The sequence below is a fragment of the Psittacula echo genome, assembly GCF_963264785.1.
Source record: "Psittacula echo genome assembly, chromosome: 4".
Lineage (NCBI taxonomy): Eukaryota > Metazoa > Chordata > Aves > Psittaciformes > Psittacidae > Psittacula > Psittacula echo.
The window spans coordinates 40,906,506-40,921,865 of NC_137738.1; the positions used below are offsets into that span (position 1 = coordinate 40,906,506).

A 15,360-nucleotide genomic window follows, 5' to 3' on the forward strand; every position below is an offset into this window, starting at 1 on the left:
ATCTGAAAATATAGCAGCATATTGTAAATTATCACATCAACATTTTAAGATAAGAGCTTTAAAAAATACACTGTGTAAAACCTATCCACTGCAACGTTATGAAATAATATTTAATCTGGTTTTATCTCATTCCTGCAATTCAGTACTTTTTCAGTGTTTGATCTTACATGCTGACAGCTACAAAAAAAGCACTGAATTTGCATCTTCTTACAGAAAACTTCCACTGGTATATGTCTGCTAAATAACTTCACCCTTTATGAAGAAGTCTTGAAAACCCATATAAAGCAAACCACAGGAAGGGGAAGCTGCAACTGGTTTAGTTTGCCACACTTCCAGCCATTTCAAAAGCAAAATGTATATGTAACCTGTGGCAATTTGCTACACAGGAGTATTGCAATGATGCAAAAGCAAGCAGCTGAGATAAACAGTAACAAGACCAAAGCATTCCTTACCATAACCACCGAGGGATGAGCAGGGTGTGCTGGGAGCAGGTCTGAATCCAGCTCCTCCATTCCCTCTGAAAGCCCCTCCACTTCTGTCACTGTCAGCAGCATGGTGGCATGTTTTGCTTTCATTGTCAGCATCTTGCATTTTGAATTCAAAGAAGCAATTTGCTCCTGGTATCCTTTGATCTTCTGAGCCAGCTCCTGAGGAAACATTTTTTTTTCCCTTATGTAGAGGCTGCCCATAAAGGCCACAGGACTCGCAGCATTCCAGCTTTCCTGGCAAATGCAAGCTCTCCCCTCCAAGCCCAGCCAATAACATCACAGCACTGCCTCTCAGGAGCTCTGCATAAACTGCCGCACTAGCTGACAAGCAGGATGTTGATAGTGGAGGGAACAAGTCAGGCTGCGTTGGGCTGCAGAGCTGAACCGCAGAACCGAGAGCTTTGAGGCAAAACCGGAAAAATGCTGCAAAGGCTCTGTGTGCATGATAATCACAGAGGGAAGGGAGGGGTACCTCACGCTCGCATCCAGCCTGAACCTGACGTGAAGTTTAAAAGCTTCAGACTGCAGCAAAGGGAAATGTGTCTCCCTCTTCCTGTCCTATTTTTACCCCGTTTCTATTTCCATTTATCTGAGGAAGATGAAGCTTCTCCACATAGTGCATGCCACGGAAATGAGGCTATGTGGTAACCACTGTAAAAAATGCCCCATTCAGCTCTCGACAGAAAGAATTAATTGTTCAAACAATAACTCACAGTGTCTAGCAAGATCAAATGTGATAGGCACAATCAGTCACATAATAAGATTAAATGCAGACTGGATCACTTTTTGCCACTGTTTGGATAAGCTATGGTTTAATCTTGTTATGGCTATAAAGAGGTCTATCTGTATGGACAAACACCATCATAAATTTAAGTTTAGTTGGAGAAGAAAGACGGAAACGAACAACCTTAGAAACTGACTTGTCTTCTCTCTTGCCCTGTACTGCTACCCAGTTTGCTGTCCAGCCCCAAAGCTTTCAAATAATATACTTAAAGTAAATAAACAAAAAAAAACCACCAATGCTGGAAGGTTTTCACATTTCTGCCAAAGTTATTGTTCCTATTTCCATAGAGATTCAATAGTATGAATTTTTATCTATAAAGTGAAAAAGACATTTGTATAAGCTTGCCTTCTAAATCAGTGATTATTCATTCAAATATACTGCTTTATTTTTTTATCTACTTTTATTTCTTCAACAAACACAAGTTTTCAAGGAAAAATAGGAACAGAAGTTGCAACATCTAGTAGGTATAATAAAAAAAAATTAAAATCTCTTTTAAAAAGTAAACAAAAGTAATGCTTCAGGCTGGTGAAATGAAATTTTTTTTTGGGGGGGGGCTGTATAACATTTTCTGGAAATTATTTTTTCAAAATCACAGTGCAGAACAGTCATAGTGAGGAATACAGAGATTGAAATGGAAGCAGCACCAGAACTGAGGATGACTCTTTACTGCCTGGGTTACAATGGCACCTGGTCACTGTCTGCCATGTGAATAACAAAAGGAGCTCTCTTGAAGCTCCAAGAATTACCTTGGAGACTAAGCAAAGTCTTGAGTACAAAACATCAACTAGATCAATCAAAAACCCAACTGCAATCAAATTAAGCCATAATTTTAACGTCTAACAGCTGGAATAGTGCTCTCTGTGGCAGGTACCAGTCATTCACCAATGCTAAACGAATGACAACTCTGGGACAACTCTGGTGAGGCACTGGAATGGGTTGCCCAAGGAAGTTGTGAAGGCTCCATCCCTGGTGGTGTTCAAGGCCAGGTTGAATGAGGCCTTGGGTGGCATGGTTTAGTGTGAGGTGTCCCTGCCATGACAGGGGGTTTGGAACTAGATGATCTTAAGGTCCTTTCCAACCCTAACTATTCTATGATTTTTTTTTTTTTTCTATGACTCAGTAAGAAATTATCATCATTCAATATACTCAATTCCATCATTATTACTGAGATGCAATAACATTTGTGGCATTAATTTCCAATGCACTGAGTATCTAACATACTCAAAACAAGGAAGAGGAGGCAAAAATGCGATTGTGAAAAAAAAACCAAAATGACTTATAAAAGTAATGCCTTATGAAATACTGTATTATCCATTAAAATAATTCACAAGTATGGAGATACTTGCCCACTTTTTATATGAAAGTCTAAATAAGCACAGGTCAATAAACAGTTTCAGAGTGTTACATGCATAGCAATACAAGATTCCTATAAATCAAGTTGTATTTTGCTTCTACTATCTTTCTCTTAGTTTAATTCGAAATATAACTACTACAAACATCCCTTTCAGTTCTTGTCCATGCAGGCTTCAACAAGGAATCTGGAACTGAAGTTTTCTTAAATTAAAAACACCTGTAATAAGCATCTTGATAAATTTGCCTTTCAAAGTTCTTTTTGAAGTAATATAGGGTATGAAACATACCCTTTATGCTATGCATTTCCACAGGTTTTTGGCAGACAAAATATGAGCCAAAACCATGCCTCTCAATCTTTCAAAACTCCTTACCCCTAAATGTGGAAAGCTTGCAAGTATGAAACCTGTCCACTCTGGTTGATCTCCACATGTGCAATAGAGTAAAGCTGCTGTTTTCCCACAGACATTTAGAAAGACTCATAGCTACTGAACTTGTTCAAATGCAGATGAAATTTCAAGCTGCCCCATGTTGAATTCCTTCCTCTCTGCAGCATCATTCCTTCCTCCAGGAATATTACCCTGTACCAATGAAGTCACTTTCCTGTGTTTTCTATTCCAGAACATTTGACTAGAGAATAGTAGCATTATTAATTCAGTACTAAAACCCCAGAAGTGTTTGTTTAACCAAACTGCTCTGCATTTATACCAAGTAACTTCTGGATAGTAAATGAGCAACGCATTTAACATTAGGTTGTATTACACTATAGCACAGCTTTAATTCTCACGTAAAGAAATGGTGCCATCTAGTGCCAAAAGTAACACATATAGATCAACGGTACATCTTTTATTCCAAGAAATACCTGACAGCAGAAAGGGAAAGGAGCTCAGGAGCTCCAATGCCAGTACAGCGAGAAGGCTGCACGGAGACTACCCTGACTCATTCAAGAGCTGACAATCAATGGGTCTGAGGGCAGGACCTGTAAATCCACAGGACAAAACTCTTCCCAACAACTTTAAAAGAAGCCTTTAGAGTCAACATTGCAGAGTTTCCCTCCAAATCGACTGTGTTTTTCCTGTGATTCATGTCCCCTAGTTGTTTTTTTACAGAATGTTACTGGCATGGAAATGAGTAATTACTTCAGGATATACCCATATATAGATATGTATTATATATATGAGGATCACTGAACTAGCAGTGCTCACTTGATTAACTGCTCAACATTAAGTTCTGGGACACTCCTTAGTTAAGCACCTATGTTAACTGTCCCTCAATTATGCAATGCTTTAGTTTGCCATAATTTTGCCTGGAGATTAAGACATATCTAACTGAACAAGCAAATGAATGCTCCACACTGTACCAATAGCATAAGTTTCCTACCTGGTATTACACCTATCTGCTCAACTAGCCTTAAGCAAGCCTGAGAAGCAACTCACATAACTTATGACCATTGCTTATGAAAAGTTTTTTTGGATCCCTGAGCTGCCTTTGACCCCAAGCTGTTGCATTTTGCTCTACCTACCTCATGACGTGAAATCTGGACCTGAAGTTCCTGGATGTTGCCAGTTGTTATTGGTTTATCTTGGATCTCATGATGGGCACTCTCTATCATTTGCTGTAAATGTTTCATTTCTTGCTCATATTGCTCATACTGAACCACTGCTTCCTAGAGAGAGGGAAAAGAAAATTGAGTGTCCACATGAATAGAAATATTTATTTTGTCCAAGCATATCTGATTTCCTTCTGAAGTGCAGCAAACTTAATGTATATGGTACTTGTATCTGAATATGCAAAGCAGGAATATAGTCAGGGAAAAGTCCATTCAGAAATATTACACTTAAGTAGCACCAAGTATCCTTAATCACTGAAAATGTCTTGCTATTAAAACCTTATTCTTCTCTTCTTTGGAAATACCTTTTACATATTTAATTATGAATTCAAACAATCAAACAAAACCTAGTTTTCTTGTATTTAACAAAACTTGAAAATGAAAATATAATAGATGCTGAATGACTCCAAAGTCAGAAAGAAAAGATACATACATTTTAAGTTAATACTAAAAAAAAATATCCTAGAAAGCTACTTAATTAACTCAACAGTTTTTATGCAATCCCAAGTGTTGATGTTATAATAATATATTAATTTCATGAACTGGATTATATATATTATAAAATTAACCTGCATACAATTTATATTAGCTATTTGTCCAGTTAAACCTAACAGTATTACAAAAAGCACAAGATCAAGGACAGAACTGAGATGAAAGTCTGATGAAAGTCTAATCAACAATTAACATGATCATGACTATTAGAACCCTCAAAAATGTAGAGAAATGAAAACTTATTGGGGAACTTCTTAATGGCATCGACATGAAAAAGAGGAATGCACAGAGATATAATTCTCTGTTTGCACCACAGTTTGTATGGCACTGTTCAAGTTACCCAGAGTAATTTCTGGGATGGAGTGTTACTTACCTGCATGATGTTGCACTGCTGGATGGCAGTGTGCTGCAGGCGGCTGGCCTCCTCCTGGAGCCTGAGGGCACTGTGGCATATTGGCAGGCCGGTGACCACCTCTTCAGGAATCCTCAGGGCACTCTGACAGACTTGTACTGCATGAACTTTTGGCTTCAGTGACTCCATTTCAGACAACAGATGCTAGAAAAAAAGTCAGTGCCACAATAAGCCAGTTTTGCAGATCTCCCACAGAGAATGATGAGTTCAAGGACTAAAGCAAACAAATTTAATTATCTATTCTCTAAATTGAATATAATCATAACACACTTTGTCTGGAATTATTAATTCTGAAATGAGCATTCTTCTAAATATTAGTTAAAGCAAAAAGCCCATGTAATAGGAATAAAAATATTCATTAAAAAGCATAGTAATAACTATTTCTAAGTATCTAACTACAAAATATTTCTGTTAACATATTTGACAAAAAATATCGTTAAAAAATCCACAAATCAAAGCAGCATAGGAATCATTTATGTATACACATATTTTAATGTTAAAATCCAACTCCCTGCTAAGACAGAAGTACATTTTCAAACCAGCAAATGAATCCTATTGTATTCACAGCCTTCTTTTGAAAATAAAAGCCATGGCTGAAAACGTTATTTAAAATGCAAAAGACAATCAACAGAAAGAAACTCAGCTACACAGAAATCTTGTTCTTTGAATAACCACTGGCTGGGCGCCCCTGTTAATAGTCTTTATTCCATTCACATCCACTCAAGCTGTCTGTTCATATGCATGAGACAGGTCTATGTGATAAATTAGATTTGATTAAGACTGATGAACAGATTTGACCAACATTCTTTTTATCTTCACTAGGGGGTGTTACTGTATTTACAGGTAAAAAAAGAAAAATTATTAAAGAAAAGAAAAAAAAAGAAAGAAAAAGGCAAAGTTATTGAAAGGGGCCTTAGCACATTAGGAAAGGATTTCAGCTAGACAGTGTATGTGGCAAACAGAGATAAAAAGACTGGTCATCTCCCTTCCCCTATACTATATGCATTAAGACAGCTAAGTGGGTCTAAAGTGCATGCTGATGTGGTTTACTCTTTATTTCTGTGCCTTCTTTATTTACATGATTGTGGTTTACTCTTTATTTCTGTGCCTTCATGACATATGGTGGATAATCTAAACAGAGATTTGGTATAAAGGCCTATTCTTCAGCCATCACAGGTGAGGCCTCTTCTCTGGCAGGCCCGATATGCTGGCAAAGCTGCCTTTATTGCGCAGTCAGCACCCAGAGGTACCCTGGGGGCTGCATGCCAGCCCGGCACTCTCCAGTACCCACTCTGGTCTGGTGAAACAGGTTGGCAGTGGCTACAGCCTCTTTCTGTACAAAATAAATCTGTACTGTGAGACCTGCTAGAGCCAGAACAAAGAATACACATAAAAAACAACGTAAACTCCATATTCCTTTACTCTTACAGTGGGTGATATGTTTCACTTACACTCTTCAACAACAAATTGTGAAATCTGAATGCAAGTCCCTAGAATAAAGACTGCACATTTTAATCAAAAGTGAAAGCTCTGCAAATTTACCTTCCATCCAAATGTTTTTCCTGGAGATTTTAACCTTAAAATGTATCTGTTGACATTTCATTTTAACAGCAGACTAAGACAGTTATATCTCTATATTAGCCTGCAGCAAAAAAACATTCCTTAAGCAACTCACAAAGCTATAAAATGGGTCATTATTTTTGTCGTGAGACTGAGACCAAAAATAACAAATTGACAAATCTTGATAGCAGTCTAAGCACTATACAGAAAGCAGCAATATGGCGGTAATTCAACTAAGCATACAAGAAAGGTAACTGAAGTTAAGGATGACTGAATTTTAGGAAAACTGAATTTTCTCTTAGCTTTCCAATTGACTATTGGGGGACACAGCAACACACTATCTCATTGCAACTCTACCAGTAAACTGTTAACAACAATCTAGACTTCCTTTTCAAGCACTTTAAGAAACTGTTGATAAGAGCACTGGATGTACTGAACTTCATTCATCACTGGATGAACTGGCCATTATTATCATTACTATTAATACGGATTAAACTTGGATTGGATGTACATTTCTCAGAATCACATCAAGCTAAGTACAGACTCAGAAAGGACTACGTTTCAACCATTCCCTCTGAGGGAACGATTTTTCCTGTTCCTTTGGCAGTTCTAGTCCCAAATTATCACTCTCCTAAGAAACACTACAATCACTCCCACTAGCATTCATTATTATATTATATAGTGTTACCTCGCACTATTCAAGTGCTAACTTTGAGGTCCTGGCCTTTTACCTGTCTGTGAGAGAGCTGTTCTTTTAAGCTCAAATGTCCAAGTTCTGGAGAGGTCAGTGTGGCCTGGGCTTGCTCCAGAGCAACCTGCAGGGCTCTCAGCTCAACTTCAAATTTCTTCATGTCCTGTAAGAGAACACACTTGATTCAGGGATAAACAAGGAGAGGAAAAAAAAAAACAACAAACAACAAAAACCACCACCACCACCACAAAACCACCCAACAAACCCAAACCAAAAGCAAAACAAACAAACAAAAAACCCCGACCCCTCCCCCCCCAAAAAAAAACCAAAACCAAAACCCAAACAGCCCAACAACAGGAAAAAAAACCCCAACACTACAAACATTTATGCCTGGATTTTGTAGCTATGTCCCTTATATACAGCACCAAAACTAATTTATAGTTTTAAAAATTCATTTTAAAATATTGTATAAAAATACCAGTCATATAACAGTCTAGAAAAAGAGTTCTCAAAGCCAGAGTTATTATTTTAAGTTACTTCCTCAATCTCAAATACAGCATGTACTTTCCAAAGCTAATTTCATGAAGTTCAAGGCCTACAAAGGAACTCAAGATGTCTTCTAGTCATCTTCCTGTAATAAGACAGGACATAACTGTCTTATCTTTACAGACTATTCTTAAAGACCTCTAGCAGTGGAGTCCCACTTATCTCTACAGACAACATACTCAACTATTTCAGTACTCTCCTTTTGCACATATATTTTTCTGACGGTGTGAAATTAAGTTACCTTTTGTTGAAATTTCAATCTTCTGCTTACAACCCCATTAACAATGTGAAGAACAAATTATTTTTACTCTCTCTGAATACATCATATGTTAGGATAATCTTTTATGCATCTTTTCTATAAATATATACACATATCGCAATCACCGCTATCCCCTGTTCTTTCTCCAGTTAGTCCATGTCTGTCTTCAAGTGCAAAACTGGATACAGCTGAAACCTCATTAGTGACCAACAGGTAGAACAAAAGGACTAATTCACAAACCTTACAATTCTATACTTTATTTTCTGCATGGCGTTTGGATTTTTTACAATGTTGTGACATTGTTCATTCATTTTTCCATGATCTGCGTCATTGAACTTGAGACCTTTTAACAGGGTGCACCAAGCCAGTTAGTTCCTCATTTGTTGGAACACATGCCTGTTCCTCCCTATTTAAACATGACAATTATCCCCTGTCTCTGTCAATTAACAGCCTGTATTTTTTTTTCAGGTATATCTGGTATTTTCTAAGCATCCCAAAAGCCATGATCTCTGAACCTCCACTCAACCATTCAATATTAATGAAAATCCTGAATACTACCAGATCCAAGGGAGAATGCTACAAACCCCTACAGCCCAAAGACCTTTTGAGCTGTGAAACATTGATAACTACACACCAGAAAAGCTTTCTAGCCACCTTTACACCTGCTTACTGAATTTTCAACTAGATAAGCTCATTAACTTTGTTAGTAACAATATCATGTGAAACATTAAAGTCAAGATATATGACATACTGTACATTTATATACAAATCTATAACTTTCATATTAAATTAGACATTTTTTATATGGTTTTATTTCTTCATAAATCTATGTTGGCTTCTATTCGTGTCCATATTTTCTTATGAGAATTTAGAAATAGTTTATTTAATTGCTCCAATATTTCTTTGAGAAATGAACCTAGTAAGTTTCACTTCTACTACATTTGCCTGTGTGCACATCTTTGGTTTGTTCTATAAAAATAATAATAATAAATAATAAAAGCCTTCTGCTCATATATTGTGGTTTACTGTAAGAGCAAGCAAAGCACAAAAGACTTCTGTGCTTTTCCCTGTGTCTTGCACCAGTTTACCACACCCTCAGGCACTTCAGAGGCATAATTCACATTTACATTAATCCATATGGAAATGCTGAGCAAAAGTGCTAGTGACATGAAAAAGCATGTTCATTCTTTTTATTGCACTCCCCTGTAGAGGTAAGTTGTACATTATGAAACCCAGGTCTGGTCCAGTACTGATCTGAATTAATATAAGCAGGCTTTAGATATCTTTAAACATGAGAATAAAGGAAATGGCACAGTGTTTGAAGTACCAACACAGACACTTTTCAAGTATCTAAACACAGGTGCTCAGTGCCATTTGAGAGACACCATGATCCCCATTCGTCCCGAACGGGCAGATAAGACAGGATCTGCAGGAATCTTGCCCCACCTGGAACAGCACCTGAAGGCATTATCTCAAACGACACAAAGACACCTAACTTTAGGCAACACAATCACGCCCTTTATAGACCACAGATAATCTGCACTGCTATTAGTCTCAGAAACATGATGCACACAGCACCCTAGCTGTCAGCTAGCATTTGAAAAACTGCTTTCATATACCTTGGCGGCATCTTGGAGATTTGGTAGCTGCACTTTGAGAACCTGCTGCAATTCCTCTGTCCGCCGTCCCAGTTCCAGCACTTGCTGTGACATGCCTTCAGTACAATATACACTTGCCAGATACTCAATCCTCTCACTCATGGCCTCAAGGTCACCCTGAATCTCTCCAGACTCATCAAGCATGGTCTAGATGGAAACATGAACAAATTGAATGCCAAAGTTGATCTTAAATGTATCTTTGTGTTCCCATTCTAAAAACTCTTCAATTTGTACACATCAGTAAGCACATGATTAAGTTCTACTGATTTCCTGTAAGGCTTGGGCAAGATGCTTAATTCTGAGTGTATGCTAAAGTGTTTCAGCTTATGGAGACTAGGAAACAAAAGAATAAGTCATAAAGCTTCAGCAGCTGTACTTACCAACCCCTTCATTTTAATGTTTTGCATTCACTTTGGAATATACACTAGCCTGTAAAAATATAACATACACAATCTGTAGATAGAATTTGTTCTGGGAGACTGATATACCTAACAGGAAGCAGCAGAATGCGCTTGGGTGCAGTTTTATAGCAGGGCAGTAGTCATTAACACTGCCTAAAACATGGCTACTGAAGCATTCTGTGGCATGACATCGTTTAAGCCTGTATCTCCATCAATTTTGAAGTAGGGAAAAAGCCATAGAAAAACAAGTCAGCTCCCAGCTATCCTCAGGATAAATTGCGTAGAGGTTCCTATTCAGAAAAAGAAAATGTGACATTCTACTTTGCCCCAGTGTAAGTGAAGACAGTTGAGAATTAACTAATGTACATATAAACCTCATAATTAATGCAGTCTTATTTTGTCATTAATGAGACATAATAATCTTATAGTGCTTTGATTTGTTCCACATGGTCATGTGACAGTGGGCAAGCTTCAACCTTAAAACTGCTCTACTGATCCCACACTTGCACATTCCACACACTGTTACAGGGACAGTAAATGACTCTGGTAAGGGATGTCCAGGAAGCAACTGGAAGAAACTGATCCACTGGGTATCAGTTTAAGAACATTTGGTGTGAAACTCATCAGGTGAGAACAAAGGGTACCCCGATTCAGTGTAAAAAAGAAAAAAGAAAAAAAAGAAAAAAAAAAAAGCCAAACCTAAACTGGAAATTTTGTTTGGATAACTAAAATTTTAGAGGAATATCAACTGCAAAGAGGTACTCAATGTGACAGTATCATGATGTATAGAAACATTACCCAATCAAAAGCTACTATGAAGCCAATGTACTTGAGTAAATATGGAGATTAATTTTGAATCGTGTAGTTTTACTCAACAATATATCTTAATTTCAGTCATCAAAGCAATTGTACAAAAAAATTAATCATCTTTGAGACATGGGGGAACAGTCAAAGAAAGCATTTAAAGACTTTTTTTTGCTCAATAAGGCAAAAAAGGTCTAAAACCCCCTCATTGCTTAGAAATTAACTTCTTCTACACACTGCCCTTCAGACTTCATAGCTCATATAATCACCTGGTAAGCTTTAAACTGATCACGAAGCTGAGAGGAAGAATTCCATGTTATACTACCATGCACTAGAATATTTGCTTTCTCAATCCATTTTAATATGAACTCCAGCATCTCATTGTATTCTTCCAAGTGTGAAGCAGCCTGGATATAAAAGAAAAACCCACATAAGGCTAAGATGCAATTCTGTACAGTTATCAGAGAATGACAAAATTAATTTTATTTATTGTTTCTAACTTGAGGATTGTTTTAACAACTTTTCCTTACTGCTGAATATACTTTAATTACTTTTGTATTTATGGAATTAGAATACGTCTGCTTCCAGTAACGTGTATCTATTTCAGGGAAAAAAAGGCACTATAAGAATGTAGGTCCCATTCGGAGAGTGCGCTGATGCCCAAATATATCCTTAGAGGGTATACGTCCTGCACGTATTTCAGCCTCGCATGTAAGTTTCAAAATACTTTCTTGCCCTGAAGTTTATGGCTTACTCCAAGCCTTCTTTATGTCATTCTTTATTTTAATTTGTCTCTTTCCATGTCATTTCCCAAATCACCTTTTTAAAAATATAAAACAACAAAAAACCAACCAAACAAAAATAAAGCAAACCAAACAACCAAACCTGCTTCATCCAGTTAGCCCGTCATATTTCCAAAGAGAGAAATGTTGCAATTTCTCCTGTGTTTTGCAATTTCAAAATAAAGGAAAAAAGCTCTACTTTCCAATCATCAAACTTCTGTTCAGCAAAGTACCCTTCAGCTCCAATTCTCACTTAAAAGGAGTAATGCCACTGATTTTCATGCATTTTTCCTTTATGAAGCATGGATCAAATCCTAGATGACTGCCTTACTTATCATTTTATATGACAGGAAGTGGATTTCTTCCTGCTGAACAAAAATATTCTTAAATCTATTCACCAGGTACCTTTGATTGAACTCTGATAATAATTTTCTATGTCTTTTTAAAAACAACTTTTCAGAAGAAATTGAAAAAAAAGATAATGAAATAGTTTTCATTTTCAAGCCTTACAGAAGCTTCTTTATGCATGCAGAAAAGAGAACTCATTTATCAGGGTACTGATGGCAGAACCATAGATAACACAATTCTTAGCTTTTAGCTGGATTTTTTGGGGATAACAACAATTAGCAAAAAAAATCACAGAATGGTTTGGATTGGAAAGGACCTTAAGATCATCTAGTTCCAACATTCTTCTTATGCTGAGGACACCAGAACTGTACACAATATTCCAAGTGAGGTCTCACAAGAGCGAAGCAGAGGGGCAGGATCACCTCCTTTGACCCGCTAGTCATGCTCCTTTTGATGCAGCCCAGGATACGGTCGGCTTTCTGGGCTGTGAGCGCACACTGAAGCTGGCTCATGTTCATTTTCTCATTGACCAACACCCCCAAGTCCTTTTCCACAGGGCTGCTCTGAATCTCTTCTCTGCCCAACCTGTAGCTGTTCCTGGGATTGCCCCGATCCAGGTGTAGGACCTTGCACTTGGCTTGGTTGAACTTCATGAGACTGACATCAGTTCACCTCACAAGCGTGTCGAGGTTCCCTCTGGATGGCATCCCTTCCCTCCAGCGTATCAACTGAGCCACACAGCTGGGAGTCATGGGCAAACCTGCTGAGGGTGCATTCAATCCCACTGTCCATGTCACTGACAAAGATGCTGAACAGGATTGGTCCCAACACTGACCCCTGAGGGACACCATTTGTTACCCATCTCCAGTTGGATATTGAGCCCTTGACCACAACTCTTTGAGTGTGGCCATCCAGCCAGTTCTTTATCCACCAAGTGGTCCATCATTCAGTTGATGTCTCTCCAGTTTAGAGACAAGGATGCTGTCCGGGACAGTGTCAAATGCTTTCCACAAGTCCAGGTAGATGACGTCAACTGCTTTGCCCCTGTCCATCAGTTCTGTATCCCCACCATAGAAGGTCACCAAGTTGGTCAGGTACGATTTGCCCTTAGTGAAGCCATGCTGGCTGTCACCAAGCACCTTGTTGTTTTTCATGTGCCTTAGCATGCCTTCCAGGAGAATCTGCTCCAAGATTTTGCCAGGCACAGAGGCAAGACTTACTGTTCTGTAGTTTTTCTGGGTCTTCAATTTTCCCCTTCTTTATAATGGGGGTTATATTTCCCTTTTTCCAGCCATCAGGGACTTTGAACTGCAGGGGAAGCATCTTTATGAATTCATTATCAGGGCCATTGTATCTAGCCTTTTCTATTGAAACTGTTGAATCTACAGATTATATCCACCCTCTATGGATTGTGACTAAACAACAGAAGTTCTTAGTTTTGGTTTTGTTTTGATTTGGCTTGTTTTATTGTTTTGGGGGTTTTTTGTTTGTTTTGGTTTTTTGTTTGTTTGTTGTTTTGTTTGGTTTTTTTGTACTGCTGCAAATATAGGTAACAGTGATAAAACAGATGCCCTGAAAAGTACAATGAGATTTTATTTCCTGGCATACTAATCTTTGTGAGAAGGCCTATAAACTTTTCAGGGCACCAGAGGAACCAGCCAGCAGATGATTCATCAGCAGAGGATGTTAAACAACAAAATTATTCCACCCTCCTGATCTAACCTGTCTGTACCTCTCTTTGAGGAGTGATGTAAGCTCTGACTAATAATAGTCAGATGTACCAAGGAATGTCCCTTCCTGCATAACTACAGGAAAATAAATGAGAAGTTTGCATGATCCTTCTGGTTCTGAAAGGAAACAGCAGAAAGAATTTGAGACCATACCTGACTGAGCTTGGCTGCTCTGTACTCAGCCTGCCGTATAGTCTGTTGGTGCAATGCAGTGAGTTTTGCTATCCTGTTCGCCAACTGCTTAGCCAGTGGTGTGTTCTGTTCTGCAAAGTCCTGGACTGATGCGTCTAATTCCAACAGCTTTATATTGCAGCTGTCCAACTCTTCACCAAGGATCTACACAGGAAAACAAGAAAATCACTGATCTTGGAAGTGTTAGCCTTCTGCTTGATTATTTCTAGTCAAACTCACAACTTTTATACCCTGTCCAAAGTTTTCACAGTTCCGTTTTTATTCTGGCTGGAAACCAACAATCCTTGTCTAAGCATGACGGCAGAACAGCAGGATGTTTGGTCATCTTCTCGATGTGTGCCATTACTCTTACTTCTCTGACTTCCTAGCTGAAATGAATAATAATTTTCCCTAACATAGCAAAAGGCTGAGTCACTTCACAATGGCATTAACCATTTTTAGCCATCCTTTTGTGTTTGTTTTTGGAACGAGTAGCCAGCACACATTGCCATGACAAGGATTTTTTATTGGAAAGGGGTTTAGTTTCGTTGCTGTCTTAAAATATAGCCTTACAAACTCAGAAATAAGTAGTTATTCATTAATGGATGATAAAAACCTTGCATTTGCATTTGAAACCTACAAAAAGAACCAAGAGTCCTTTCATTATGCTTAACTGCACCGCTAATACTTTACCTCATTGTGTCAAATGATATGAGATAGACTATGACCTTTCCAGTACAGACTGGAATAAGGAGCAGCCTGGGAGCCTCTCAGACTTTCTCAGATTTCAGTAATACTCATTATTCAGAGGGAACAGCATAAATTTGTCTATCCGACTTGTGTTTACTCTCAGCTACTTCCTCCAAGTTCTCTTACTTACTGAAGTCTCTGTAAGGGCTAATTTACAAAGAATATAATCTAAAAAAAAAATCTCATAAGTCAACCTTTATTTCTATCCACTGTTCTGTTGAACTACATTTAAAAAATGTGTCATGCAATTCCGCACATACACAACTGTGCTACGAAGTGTCCCAATTCAGAAGAATTCATGGTACAATCAAATAAGGGAAAAGTGTTCTTACCTTTTGCTCAATTTTAGCTTGTGCTATATCATTTGTTTTCTTTTTCAGTTTGGAAAGAATGGCATTTAGTTCATTTGCTATCTCCTGAATTTTCTGACCAAACTCTTGATTCAATGTTTTGATCTGCTGAGTTTCTCTTTCTTTGGCTTCAATCTGTCAACAAGAAGATTTAAATTCAGTAACCAGAAATCTC

The 15,360-nt window shown here is 38.0% G+C and overlaps 1 protein-coding gene across 5 annotated transcripts in view; it reads right to left on the reverse strand.

The window, feature by feature from the left end:
* The window catches only part of SYNE1 (spectrin repeat containing nuclear envelope protein 1), a gene marked incomplete at its 5' end in the record, with an annotated part of 295,244 nt that overhangs the window by 104,829 nt on the left and 175,055 nt on the right, over positions 1–15,360 (reverse strand). For all 5 annotated transcript variants that reach the window (XM_080616381.1, XM_080616380.1, XM_080616378.1 and 2 more), the window contains 8 exons: positions 453–647; positions 4,145–4,288; positions 5,097–5,279; positions 7,427–7,549; positions 9,811–9,996; positions 11,324–11,461; positions 14,068–14,250; positions 15,168–15,320. In XM_080616381.1, coding sequence (XP_080472507.1) covers positions 453–647; positions 4,145–4,288; positions 5,097–5,279; positions 7,427–7,549; positions 9,811–9,996; positions 11,324–11,461; positions 14,068–14,250; positions 15,168–15,320 — 1,305 coding nt within the window. The remainder of the gene's footprint in view (positions 1–452; positions 648–4,144; positions 4,289–5,096; positions 5,280–7,426; positions 7,550–9,810; positions 9,997–11,323; positions 11,462–14,067; positions 14,251–15,167; positions 15,321–15,360) is intronic.